General features: G+C 41.5%; 1 protein-coding gene across 1 annotated transcript in view; it reads left to right on the plus strand.

The window, feature by feature from the left end:
* Positions 1 to 14,285, plus strand: part of NAF1 (nuclear assembly factor 1 ribonucleoprotein) — a 57,134-nt gene that overhangs the window by 32,091 nt on the left and 10,758 nt on the right. Inside the window, exons 5-8 of the mRNA XM_056119021.1 lie at positions 108 to 201; positions 4,991 to 5,073; positions 12,948 to 13,108; positions 13,794 to 13,845. Coding sequence (XP_055974996.1) covers positions 108 to 201; positions 4,991 to 5,073; positions 12,948 to 13,108; positions 13,794 to 13,845 — 390 coding nt within the window. The remainder of the gene's footprint in view (positions 1 to 107; positions 202 to 4,990; positions 5,074 to 12,947; positions 13,109 to 13,793; positions 13,846 to 14,285) is intronic.

Genomic DNA, 14,285 nt, shown 5'->3' on the forward strand with positions numbered 1-14,285 from the left:
GCCGGCTGTGCAAAAGGCAAACGTCCTACCTCTGTGCTATAGCTCCAGCCCTTTGGAGGTGTATAGTCTACTTACTAGCTGGGAGATAATCCTATTTTATGTTTCAGGAACTACCTTCTGTTGAAGAGCTCACTATTATACTGCCTGAAGACATTGAATTACAGCCTCTTGGGACGGTTTCAAGTATTATCGAACAATTAGGTATGTAAAAAATTTAATAAAAATTAGCTTTCATATCCAAACATGCATTGATAATGGAATCAGATTTAGTAAGACTAGTACATTTTCTGTGATATAATTTAGTCCATAGTAAACTTGACTTACAGTTATGAACATTGAACATATAAATAAAGTTTTTACCTATTTAATCAATCAAATATATTGGATCAACAAAAATGTGAAGCGTTTCAACTGAATGTTTTCCAGAATCTTCTTTATTTGATATTTTCATTTTCTTTTACTGTTAAAATTACTATTTAGTGAAATAAATAATTACAAATTAATAAAATGATTCAGATTGGGCTGGAGCGGTAGGTCAGCGGACTGAGGGCATGGTTTGTGTGCCAGCGGCCTGGCTTGGCTCCTGACGCATGATTCTCTGAGCACTGCTCAACTGTGCCTCAGAAAAAAAAAAACAACAACTTTATTTTATAATTCTGTGGGCCAGAGTTCTGATGTGGGCCTCGCTGGGCTAAAATCAGTGTTACATCAGGACCGTATTTTTAAAAAATCATTTTCATTGAGGTAACGGGATTTACAGTACTGTTGCTCATTCCATTCATGGTCTCATCATTCCAGCACCAGGCCCGTCACCAGAGTCTCTCTAGCAGTGTCCCAAGTTCCCCTTGTCAACAGTTCTTCCCCATTTTCTTTCCCCTCCTCCCTTCCTTCTCCCTTTGCCTTCCTTCCCCTTCCACTCCCCCTTTCTCTTCTCCTCTTTCCTCTTCCCCCTTCTCCTTCTCTTATCCCCCTTGTTCTTCCCTTTTCCTCTCCTTTCCCTTCCCCCCTTTCCCTCTTTTTTCTCTTTCCCTTTTTCCCCTTTCTCTTCTTCCCAGTCCCCCTTCACTAGTTCCCCTACTTCTTTCTCCCCTCCTCCTCCCCTTCTTTTCCCTTCCCTTTTTTATCTTTGCCCTTCTCCATCCTTTTGCCTTCTCTGTCCCCTTCTCCTTCCCCTTTCCCTCCCCCTTTCTTTTCCCCTCCCCCTCCCCTTCTCCTTTTCCCTTCCCTTTCTTCCCCCTCCCCCTTCCGAACCCTCTCAGTTTCTCATTTCTGTCCTTTCCTCTTCAGCTGAGGAAGTAGTCTCTCTTGTCTCTCTTGGATTATTTTTCTGCCACCACATCTCTTTCTGATGGCAGCTTTAAGGTCTCTGCATTTCTTAGGTTAGACCTGCTTGTATACATAAACGCATGATATTCTCCTTAATGCAAGATCCTTAATCACATGTGCTCAGCATTTTTCTTTGTAATTTAGGGATTAGGATGTAAACATTCTCTTTGGAGGGTGGTGGGGAGTATTTCTCTGCCGGACACCTTTGGTTTTCATTTGTTTATAAGCATGAAGTAGAAATTTGTATAATTTTAATTATGACATCAGAGATGTGTAATATTAAGCATGGACAATAAACAACTCAGAAAAAGAAATGTGTTTTTTTTGACCTTTTCTAATAGTACCCATGATAATATTTTAAAAGATACATAGCTTTGTACTTTCGTGGTTTGTTGATGAAAATTCCAATTAAACTGAAATTTTTTGCAAAAGTCATAATTATTAAAGCTTGATGATTCACTAATCATTACACATTTTTGAGTTACTGTGTATATGCATAAACAAACAGATTATTGCTGATTATATAGCATGGATTTGCCATTTTTTAGTTTTGATTCGTATATTTAGGTTCTACTTGTACTTAGCACTGTAGCACTGTCCTCTGTTGTTCATTGATTTGCTCGAGCGGGCACCAGTAAGTCTCCATTGTGAGACTTGTTACTGTTTTTGGCATATTGTGCTGTGCAGTCGTGATATTCTCAGTAGCTTGCCAGGCTCTCCAAGACGGAGGAATCAAACCTTGGTCGGCCGCATGCAAGGCAAACTCCCTAACTGCTGTGCTATCACTCCAGCTTGTACTTGTACTTAAGGGGGGAAAAAAAAAACTAGTATATAATACTTGTGGAATAACTTTTTAAAAATGCTTTTTGTGATGGATATCCTAACAGAGTAGGGCGGAGAGAAGCTCATCAGTGGGGCTACACGCGGAGTGCATCTCGTCACTCTATCCCATGTCCCTTGGGAAGGTCTGAGACTAGGGCCATTAGCAGCCCTAACAGGGCCCTCCCCGAGTTCGGGGAGGTGAGTTCCCAGAGAATGGGCCTCTGGCGAGGGCAGACTGGGCAGGAGATGCTATGGATCCCCTCTCCCCAAGGGAAGGAGTCCTAGCGGATGCCTCCTTAGCCGGAGCTTGGAACAGACTCACGGCCAGCGAAGTGAGTTCAATGGCTACGGTGAGGCACCCCGGAGGGGGCCTCATAACCCAATTCAGACTACTCTCCCGCCGTCCGCTTTGGGCTGGAGCGATAGCACAGCGGTAGGGCGTTTGCCTTGCACGCAGCCAACATGGCCGACCCGAGTTCGATTCCTCCGCCCCTCTCGGAGAGCCCGGCAAGCTACCGAGAGGACCTCGCCCGCACGGCAGAGCCTGGCAAGCTCCCCGTGACGTATTCGATATGCCAAACACAGTAGCAACAAAGTCTCCAATGGAGACGTTACTGGGCCCACTTGAGCAAATCGATGATCAATGGGAGGGCCTTTACTTTACTTACTTTTATCCTAACAGAGTAACAAAATTCTCAAACTGGTGAAATTTAATGAACCAAAATAAGTGCATACTACTATTGCAGGCTATTCTGTTTAGAAAACCTAAAATTTAATCTAGTGATGTTTGGACCAAATTGCAAAAAATGAAAATACAAGAAGCATAGTGCATTGGGCAGAAACAGTCCTGAGATTTCAAATAGGAACCCAAAGGTGAAAAGATCTTTAGCTATTTTACATTCTGAGATTCTTTTAGAAGTGCTCTGTTTTCATTTTCTTTTAAATTCAGAGGATATAAGAGACTTGCTAGATACTGTCCAGTGAAATATCGTATTTGCAGGATATACACAATATTTCAGAATATTAAGGCTTTTATTTGTAAAGGTTTTTTTTTCTTTTGAAGTATAACAGATTTTATCCAGAATTTTTGATGTGGGGGTGGAGATAGAGAGACACAGTGCTCCAGAGAGACTGTGGGCTTCTCCGAGAGGAGGGGAGGGGAGGGGAGGGGAAGGGAGGGGAGGGGGGAGGGGAGAGCGCCCCAGTGCACATCCCGGGATAAAGTATGAAGGCATGAGTCCTTCTCAAGTGGAGAGATGCGGGTGACATGAGTCCTGGGCACAGGCAGCCATGGGCTGGGCAGCGTATGCTCCAGAATAGTCATGGAACCACGGAACCACGGTCCTCCCGTTGATTATCGATTTGCTCAAGCGGGCCCAGTAACGTCTCCATTGGAGACTTTGTTGTTACTGTGTCTGGCATATCGAATACGTCACGGGGAGCTTGCCAGGCTCTGCCGTGCGGGCGAGATACTCTCCGTAGCTTGCCGGGCTCTTTGAGAGGGGCGGAGGAATCGAACTCGGGTTGGCCATGTTGGCTGTGTGCCGGCAGACGCCCTACCACTGTGCTATCAAAGCTTTTTGTAATTTTGTTTCTTTGAATCAGTGTGTGGTACAGATGTTTACCAAACTCCCCAAAATGTCTGCCACCTCGAATTAAATCATAAAAGAATCTCACTTTCAGGTTGTGGGCAAAGGCAATAGTTGCGTTGTTACCGGAAACATGGGAGCAGGGATCTTGTTCTTGATGATAGCTCTGTCTGGAATTCACCATATGCTAGTATGAAACTCTTTATACTACTGAGTATACTATGTTAGGTGATATTTAAATTTTCATGTAATTTGACGATAGAGAATTAGTTCTTTAACTTCTCACTATCGTTACCAGTCTCTTATTCATCTATCCCCCTCCCCAAAAGGTTTATCAGTACTCAGTATATGTTTATACAAAATTTAGAGCACTCATTAATAAAATTACTTGCCATATAATTAATTTTTTAAATCAGTTTGATAATGATATCTAGTGTACTTCATAAATGGGCATGGTGTCTGTGTAATATGACTAAATAGTCCTGTTTTGTGTTCTAATTTTCAAAGGACCTATTTTTACAAAATTTTCCTTCTTTGTTGTGGTAGATTGGTTGTTTCCTATTGGTATCACAATAAAAGAGGTTAGACACTATGCTGTACTATCTTTTGGGGAGGGAAGTGATAAAAATTAAAATGAATTCTAGTCTTTATTTCGGAAGAGATGCTTTGCTAGCATTAACTTTGAGAAAATAATCAGTGCTCCATAGAAAAGAATTTCTAGACTAAAAACATTTCTAGGTTGGTAATTTTGTGACTGTGATTATGCATTTTTGGCAGTAAGAATTACTTGACAAAATGTACGTAGCATGAACTTATTGATGAATTCTTAATGAGTGATTTAAAATATTTTCTGTGAGATGTTATCCATAAAAGTTTCTTTCATTGAATTACAGCATTTTATAAGAAAATGTAGAATTTGGGTTCAGAGAGCACAGTGGGTTGATGGTATGGTTTGCGTGCAGGAGGCCTGTGTTTGGTTCCTAACATCACATGATTCCCCTGAGCACTCTTCAAGCATTCCCCAAGCACAAAACCTGGAGTGCTCCCCAACCACTGCTGAGTGTGGCCCCAAAATAAACAGAAAGAATTCTTACACTGCTTGGTAATGAGTAGACTTTGTTTATCCAGGGGGAAAAGTATTCGATGTATATTATTTTACCTTAAGTTTTAAATTGTTGTGATTACAACCCAAATTATTATTAAAATTCTTGTGATGATTAAATCTTGAAATAACATTTTGTTTTGTTTTTCAGTAATAATTGAATCTAAGACTAACCTTCCTCCAGTTAATGAGGAGACTGTAATTTTTAAAAGTGATCGACAGGCAGCAGGAAAGGTTTGTAAAAAATTCAAATTCTTCACATTGTTGTGTTTGTTTCTTTAATTAGTTTTCCCTGACTTTGTCATGAAAGAAATTATGAAGTTTGGGAGATGAGCAGGTTCAAAATTTAATGCATTTCTAGTTTTCTTCGGTATGTCATGTCAGTCTGTAAATTGGTTCAAAGCTGTGCTCCACCTATTTCTTGAGTCATTGGGTATTCATTTATAGAAGTTTTTCCAATGTCAGGTATTTTGCTGGGCAGTGTACTGCATAAGACACAATTCTCTACCTTTTCATTGCCTAAGAGGTTAGTGCAAGAGACTTTCCACAGTGTAGTAATTTTAACCTCTTTTATTTATTTATTTATTTATTTTTTGGTTTCTAAGTTTGAGTAGTGACTTTAAGAATTTTTAAGACTTTGATTTCCTTAGGTGGAACAAAATTCCATCTTAGCAATCAAGTGTCCTTCTGTGTACATTTAGCAGAACTAGGAGTATGTATACTTGAAAATTCATCTAAGGTTGGGTCTCTTTTATTTTTACTCCTCCTCCCCCCCCCCCCCCCCCTTTTCTTCGTTATTATGAGAGCTGAGGATTGTACACGCTCTTGGTGGTGATGCTCACTAGGGTTGCACATCTGGTAGTGGTATTTCAGCATGTGTACTCTAGTGGATATGGGCTCTGGTGGAGGCAGCCCACCAGCTTCAGAGGCGGTGTTTGCACATGTGCTGCTTGCACTGTTGGCTTGCTGGGCTTTGCTCTGGGGCTCACGTTCTTACTTATGAGCACCAGAGCAAAGTGATGTACAAGCACCACTTCTATGTGTTTTTAGCTAGCTGTTCCGTGTACCTGGATTGTGCCCAAGATACGGCATATCCTGTTGGCGGTACCAGAGCTGAAGGAACTCAGCCTCAGCCTATGTGGGTCATTCTGGGATTTAAATCCACAGCCTCCTGCTCGCAGGAGAGGAACTCTACTGCAGAGACACTCTAGGCCTGCAGGAGAGGAACTCTACTGCAGAGACACTCTAGGCCTCCTAGGTTGGTTCTCCTGTTACCGTCTTACTCATGGGACAGCCTTGCATCTTCCGTCCTTGACATGGCACACCACCTCTTTCACGCAGGAACGAAATACTCCAATGAGTCAGCGAGAGAAACATTAGGAATACCCGGCAGTCTTCATTTTCTGGAAGAAGGGACAAGGTTCAGTTTACTTGTGTATTCCCCACTTCACATAGTCCTGTAAATTATATTGGTAAATAAATGTGTCTGGACTTGAAAACAAATCAGAAAATGCCTGGTGTCTGAGGAGAAGCAAATTCTGGGTTTCAGTTTTCTTCAGAGATGTCGGTAGGTTAGTGAGTAGGTAGGTAACTGCCACATAGATACATATTTTGTATCTTTCAAACCTCACAGGATCTCTGTGAGGAAGTATAATAGTCCCACTTACTTATAAATCACAAAGTAGAACAGGCTTGGTGTATTTCCCTGCAGTCACTCACCTCCCTCATCAATTTAAGGAGTGTAACCTCAGATTCATGTTCTTATTCTTTGCCCCTTAATCCTAAATGTTTACTACATTTGATAAATTAGGAATGAAATCTCATTTTTAATGTTTTCATCCTTAATGTCAGGGAATTAAAAAAACACGTCTTGTATCATCCTGTAACATAATCATAAATTTGCTATTTTTGTTTTGATTTGCTTGTTTGTGCTCAGGACTCCTAACTGTGGTCAGGGATCACTTCTAGAGGTACTTGGGGGACCCTATAGGGTGCTGGGGATTGAACCCAGGTTGACTGTGTGCAGGGGAAAGCACCCTACATGTTGTAATGGCGCTCCAGCCTGTACTTTTAAAAGATTATTTGCTTTGCCTTTACCTTTGAGTACTAGAGCATTGTCTTGTTCTTAATATTGCTTTATTGTTTTACCATAGTGTAGCACTATAGCACTGTCCTCCCATTGTTCAGCGATCTGCTCTAGTGGACCCAGTAACGTCTCCATTGTGAGACTTGTTGTTCCTGTGTTTTGCATATCAAATGCATCATGGGTAGCTTGCTAGGCTCTGCTGTGCGGGCAGGATACTCTCAGTAGCTTGCCGGGCTCTCTGAGAGGGATGGAGGAATCGAACGTGGGTCGGTCCTGTGCAAGGCTAACACCATGACACTGTGCTATTGCTCCAGCCTGTAATAGAGAGATTTATCTCCTTGTCAAATACAGTTTGGTAGGAATTTTCTGATGTGTTTAAAAAATACTATATTGCCGTTTTGGTTGATTGTATATTGTGGTTATCTCAATGGCTCCTTATTAGATTGATGGTGTGTTTTTCCTCTCCCGGAAACACGTAGATAGTTCTAAATCAGTGATTGAGTGGTCATTTGGCTTAACCAGTAAATCATAGTGCTCAGTTTCCGTATTGCATTGCCTAGAAGTCACATAGCAGAAAGTGATCGATGATCATGGTTCCAGATGGCCATAGAGATTCATTTCTTCGCTTCCCATTTTGATCATTAAACTGAAAGCTGACCGAGTGGGAGAGGCAGTTGGTAAGGTCTGGGACTGGTGCCCTTCTTTCAAGGCTGTTGTCCCAGTGATGGCCTTGAGCTCTTTCTCTTTCACTGGTGTAGTCCTCTGGCAGTTTTCCTAGAGGGTCTAGAGAAGCCTTGACCTTTCTTACTACTAATCTAGAGCAAAGAGCAGTTGGCGAGGTCCTCACAATCCCTCTATAACGTGTATGTGGAGAAGGTTGGAGATGGGCTTGTTCTCACTCCTGGAGCCCACTCTGTGCCTCCCAGCCAGATGGCACAGGTGGGCTATCAGTTGCTTGGACTTCTGCATAGTTGGTACACACAAGCCCAGCCAGTGCCGTGAGGACTGAGCCGATCCTTGTCTGCTTGCCTGCTCCCTGTGGACCTTTGTGGTGGTAGTGTGTGCGTTCAGTGACTCCTGTGTGTGGCAAAATCCCTCAGGATCTTTTGGATTGGGGCAGGGTCCATCATACCTGGTGGGGGGCGGGGAGGGAGGAATCAGTGCCACCCTCAAAAAGCCCGCCAGCCCTCTGAGCCATTTGAATCAGAAGTGGTCCGTATGTTATGCTACATCTGAGGCACTTTAAAAACCACCTTTCCAGAGAGAGAACAAAAGGGAATGCCCTCCCACGGGGGGGGGGGGGGGGGGGAGGATGGTGGGTGGGAGGGATACTGGGATCAGTGGTGATGGAGAATGGGCACTGGTGGAGGGATGGGTACTCAATCATTGTATAACTGAAACCCAAACACAAAAGTTTATAAGTCTATAACTGTACCTCATGGTGTTTCACAAATAAAAATTAAAAAAAAACCACCTTTCCTATGGCAGCACAAATATAAAACAATTTTGGGACTTTTTAATACAAGTATTTTTATATGATATATTCTATTGTTTAAGGTATAAAGAAACCTTTTTACTGTTCTTCAGTTCTTACTCTGACTTCACTGCTGTAAATTCCTTTTCTCTTGAGGTAATGAAAATTGCAAAATCCCTCAAATTGTGTGCAATACTGGGGTAGGGATGTTTATTAGACTTGGGATGTCAGGGCTCTGCCGAACCTTACTTTGTACTAACATAGGTCTTAGGTATTAGCCTATTTAAATAAAATCTATATTTGAGATTAATAACTGTTTATTTCCCTCTCGGAGAGCCTGGCAAGCTACTGAGAGTATCCCGCCCACATGGCAGAGCCTGGCAAGCTCCCCATGGCATATTCGATATGCCAAACACAGTAACAAGTCTCACAATGGAGCCGTTACTGGTGCCCGCTCAAGCAGATCAGTGAACAATAGGACAGTGTTACACTTGTTTATTATTAAATCCTCTTTGATAGCCAGATCAGCTGACTTGCTTTTGTGAACTCAGTTAAGGTTTCTGAACTCAGTTCACACCTCAATTGTTACATGGGACTTAACTATTTTCATAACATCACTTCTCGTTTCCTCTATATGTGGTATTTTTTTATTTAAAAAATTCTAATGGTCTTATTGTAATGAATCCTTTCTTATTAAGTAATGAAAAAGTCTTTGCTTTGGTTTTAACATGTTTTAAATTATTCCTTTAATTGATTTTTTGGTTTGTTTCTTAGGGACAGACACTCCTTGGTCTCAGCCCCTACTTTCTTGGTTTCTTGACCACTGGCAGTGCTTGCTCAGACAGAGCTCCATTGTTCAGCATTGAAAAATCTAGCCCAGGGCCTCACAGTTGGAAGAAAGTATCTTTTAACTGAGCTACCGCCCTGGCCTCATATAACTTTTAAAAAAATGATTATTATATTTGTCCAGTTTAACCAGATTTGTCTGTGTTCATCAATGAAATGAAAAAAATCACATTGTTTTTAAAGAAAGTAAAAGTGAATTATTGCTCTCTGTGAGTTAGAATTAAAAGGCAAGCATAGTGCTGCAGCGCGCGCGTGCGCGCGCGCGCACACACACACACACACACACACACACACACACACACACACTTTTATCCTCCTTCTAGCCTTTGCAGTTCTGATTAGAAGAGGCCTACTGTTTTGTTTTTTTTACCTAAGGCTTTTCAAAGAAAACTTCTTGCTATTATTGAAAATGATTTCTTTTTAAAATTAGGAAAAAGCATTAACTTTTGGTGCTATTAGTGTTATTGTAGAATACATTAGCATTTTAATCACTTTGACCATTGTTTTTTTTTTCATTTTTTATAATTTTATTTATTGAATCACCATGAGAGTAGTTACACAGCTTTTGGGTCTAAGTCTTGGTCATACAGTGAAACACCCGTACCTTCACCAGTGCCCATTCTTCACCCCCAACAACCCCAGTATACCCCCATCCCACACCCTCCCCCTACCTGTGGGGCAGATGATTTCCACATTACTCTCTCTCTCTACTTTGATCACATTCAATATTTTGACACCAGATCCACCACTATTATTTGAGAATTTACCCCAACACTCAGATCTGCTGAAAAGGCAACAGAATGTTTTCTATTGCTGGTTATGAATAACATATGATGTCGCGTGGCTGCAGTAGTGACTGCGTGATTTTGAAATTCTGAAATTTTAACACTTAAATCTGGAGGGATTTCTGCCAAAACCTGCTGGGTTCTGAGATTTGCTCCTGAGTCTCTGGGATCATGACCGTTAAGCTGCTTGATCAGGAGCCAGAAAGGCTGTTTGTGGTCAATGACTTGGGGTCTCGTTGTGGTGGGGAGGACAGGACCAGCTCCACCTCCATCCCATGAGGCCCAACATGTCTTGTCACTGTGGGCCCAAACCTGACTGTTCAATGGCCTCTGGAGGATGACCGAGCCGCCAAGGGGAAGCAGGCAGAGGGACAACACCCTTTACCCCCTGGAGTGGTCTGGCGACAGTAACCAACTGCGTGGTCCGGACACATTTCTGCCAAAAGCCGCCGGGTTTCGAGATTTGTTTCTGAGTCTCTGGGATCATGGCCATTAAGCAGCTTGATCAGGAGCCAGAGAGGCCGCTTGTGGGTGATGACTTGGGGTCTGTTGGGACGGGGAGGACAGGACCGGCTCCACCCCCATCCCATGAGGCCCTGCGTGTCTCGTTACTGTGGGCCCAAACCTGACTGTCTAGTGCCCTCTGGAGGATGGCGGCCACCGGGCCGCCAGAAGTAATAGGCCAAGGCACGAAACCTATTCCCACCTGGATTGGCCCAGCACCGGTAACCTACTGCAGGGACCAGACGCCTTTCTGCCAAAAGCCGCTGAGTTTCGAGATTTGTTTCTGAGTGTCTGGGATCATGGCCATTAAGCAGTTCAGTCAGGAACCAGAGAGGCCATGCCTCCAATTATGTAGCTGAGCCGGATAATTGGTTTGTGGGTGTGTTTACCACATACCTAACTTTTGGCCATGTGACTTTCTTGGTAAACTTTGCCCCAAGTTTTTGGGGTCTGGCCAAAGGCACAGCAGCAATTTTGGGGTATCTGGAAGTCTGAAGGCGCCATCAGGCTGCTGATGTACTCGCCTCACAGGTACGATTGACCTGCTGGCGGCACCATACCCCCCTTGACCATTGTTTTAACGTAATCAAATCTCCAGAGCAAATGGAATATAAGAGATGTTAAAATGAGAACATTTACTCTAACAAGTCAGCAGCTGAGGATGTGATAAAACAAACACTTTTGATTCTGTTTATGCTGACCAAGCTATTTGCAAAGTTACTTTGTGATTTGCAGTGATCATAATAGTATTATGTATCATCATCTTGGATTCAATAATTCCGTCCTTTCCAAATCAGTTTTCGTGGAGAATATATATAGATGTTATCATGGTATCATTTTCATTGAGTGAAATGAACTAGAACCTAAGACAAGTAAATGAAATGTGCAGGGTCCCGGTTGATGGCTCAGTGGCTTAAAGCTCCCTTGCCTGGCAAGTGTGATGGTGCCAGCTCAGACCTGGTGCTGCGACAGTTCTTCAGACAGTCCTTCAGACTTTGCCAGTGGGGCTGCCGCTGGCTGGGTGGTTGAAAATGCGTCTGCAGCGAGTGTGCAGCCTTTAGCTTATTCCCGGATGACACTGAAGGGCCCTGTCTGGAAATAAACCCGAGTAGATCTAGAAAAGGGCATTCTTTTTTCTTTTTTTCTTTTCTCTTTCTCTTTTTTTATTTTTTGTTTTGTTTTGTTTTTGTTGAATCGCTGAGAGGTATATCTTTACAAAGCTGTTCATCATTGGGCTTCAGTCAGTGTTCCAACCCCCATCCCTTCATCACTGTACATTTCCCAGCACCAGTGTCCCCAGTTTCCATCCCATCACTTTCACCCCACCCTCAGCCTGCCTCTGTGGCAGGTGCTTTTCTTCTCTGTCTCTGTCTGTTTCTGTCTCTGTCTCTGTCTCTCTCTCGCTCTCTCTCTCTTCCTCTCCTCCTTCCTCTCCGTCCCTCTCCTTCTCCCTTTCCGTTTCTCTCCCCTTCTTCCTCTCTCTCTCCTCTCCTCCTCAGTCCCTCCCTCCCTTCAGGTTTTCAGCGGGAGCAATGCAGTGTCTGAGAGCAGAGGTACTTGGTGCCCAGGTTCAGTTCTGGAGCACCCCTAAGGGGGGCTCTGGCAGCCGCAGCTCCCCCTGCTGGGCCTGTGTGGGCAGCATCACGTTCCCTGGTAGATCCGAGCACTGACCTGGGAGGAATGGAGGCGAGCGGTCTCAGACTGTGTGCAGTGTTGAGGAGAAGGAGAATGTTTAGTAACAGGAAAGACTGGGAAAACGTGCTGATTTGTTCATCCTGTTCCCACCATATGCATGTTTGTTATCAGAGAAATTGTTTTTAAATATTTAGGTATGTAGTTTGAGAAGTATGACTAAAACTATTAGAAATTATGTGTCCTAACATCACTTCTTTCACTTCAAAGTTAAAGACTGGTATCTTTCATTTTTGAGAAATAAGTAACCTGAAGTTAAAAATCTACTCTTGAAATTTAATTTTATTAAAGTGTTACCTACTTAATGGAAATATCAGAAATGATCTAATACCCATTGAAGTAGAAACTGAAAGAAAATTGTCATGATTCTAAGTGAAATACAGCATTTTATTTCTCAAAAGTTACCAATTTTAATTCTTCACATCATAAAACTTTAATGATGACTAGTAAAAACAAAGCTTCATAATTTGAATAACTGATACCTCAGATGATTAGAATTTTAGCAAGGAACCAAACTTGTTATTTTAAATACATAAAAAGGTGGTCTGGAATAACCCAGTTCTTTCATAATAAGAAGAACATAAGTGTGAAAAACTGCTTAAATATAAATAACTTTACTGGTTTGACCTTGAAAAAATGTTCTTTTAAAACAATTGCCATATTTCTTAATGCATTTCAAACAGTTTTACATGTTAAGAGGCCTTTATGTTTTATTTTATAGATATTCGAGATATTTGGTCCTGTTGCACATCCATTTTATGTGTTACGGTTTAACTCTTCAGAGCACATTGAGAGTAAAGGTATAAAAATAAAGGATACTATGTATTTTGCTCCATCAACAAAAGATTTTACTCAATATATATTCACAGAAAAACTTAAACAGTAAGTACTTTATTGACCTTTTTATTTCCTCTAATATTTATACTTAAGAATTTTGTGGTGGTAGTTATTATAGTTAAATGGCATTTCTCTTCCAAATAATTTATTTTTGTAATAAAATATCTCTGAAAGCTAAAATTTGTTCTTACATTTTATAGGTAGAAATCATTTGTACCTTTTCTCTAAATATGACATGATCAACTAATAGCACATTTGAGATTATAAATTTTCTCTGTTGACTTTCATTGCTTTTTCTTTGGATTACTACACTCATAGGCTTAGCAGTTTAATAAAAATTTATAATTCTCAAGATAACAGAGAAAATAAGTTTTAGGTTGGTTGTTTGCTAGTAAGTTTATAGAAGGGACTAAAATGTGTCCCTGGAAGGTTTTGTATGCAGCTCTAGTAAACAGTAAGCTAGCATACCTTGTGTCTCTTTGGTTTTGGAGGCCTATCCAACTATGCTCAGGGCTGAGTCCTGTTTCTGTGCTCAGGGACCACTTGTGGCAGTGTTCTGAGGACCATGAGGGGTGCTTGTGGTCTAATCCAGGTCTGTCCCTACAAGATAACCACCGTCCCTATTATACTATCTTTGCAGCCCTTCCATTGTATCTGAAGAATTCGAAATGAAAAACTGTTGTTAAGTGTGTATCTCAGTGGCTGCATGTATATATCTTTTTTTCCTTAGGGATAGAGGATCAGATGCATCGTGGAAGAATGATCAGGAGCCACCACCAGAGGTATGGTTAAGCTTTGTTAGACAATACTGTAGATAGGACTGCAGGACTTAATCTTATAATTATACTTAACCTTAAGGTTGTTCTTAATACTATTTCATAGAGTACCAAGCCTATGAACTCTCCTCCAACTCGCTTAGAAAATTATTGTATTTCTTGAACTTTTTTTTGATGTTATTTTATGAGAATATCATCTGTATTCTATTATCAGAGCACAATTAATCGCAATAATGAATGTGTTTGTGTGTATTCACACATACCATGTACACATACACCATAAATGGAACATTAAATACCATTCATCTGTTAGTGAATTGTTTTTCCATGACACTTTGTGATAGAAAAATGATGTTCTATCTTTGTGATAGAAAAATAATTTCCATCATATTTTAATCACCCTATTTTCTTTGTAATTTCCCAGTTTTTTATTTTCTTTGCTTTTT

This window comes from Sorex fumeus, unplaced genomic scaffold (assembly GCF_029834395.1).
Source record: "Sorex fumeus unplaced genomic scaffold, SorFum_2.1 ptg000039l, whole genome shotgun sequence".
Taxonomy (NCBI): Eukaryota; Metazoa; Chordata; class Mammalia; order Eulipotyphla; family Soricidae; genus Sorex; species Sorex fumeus.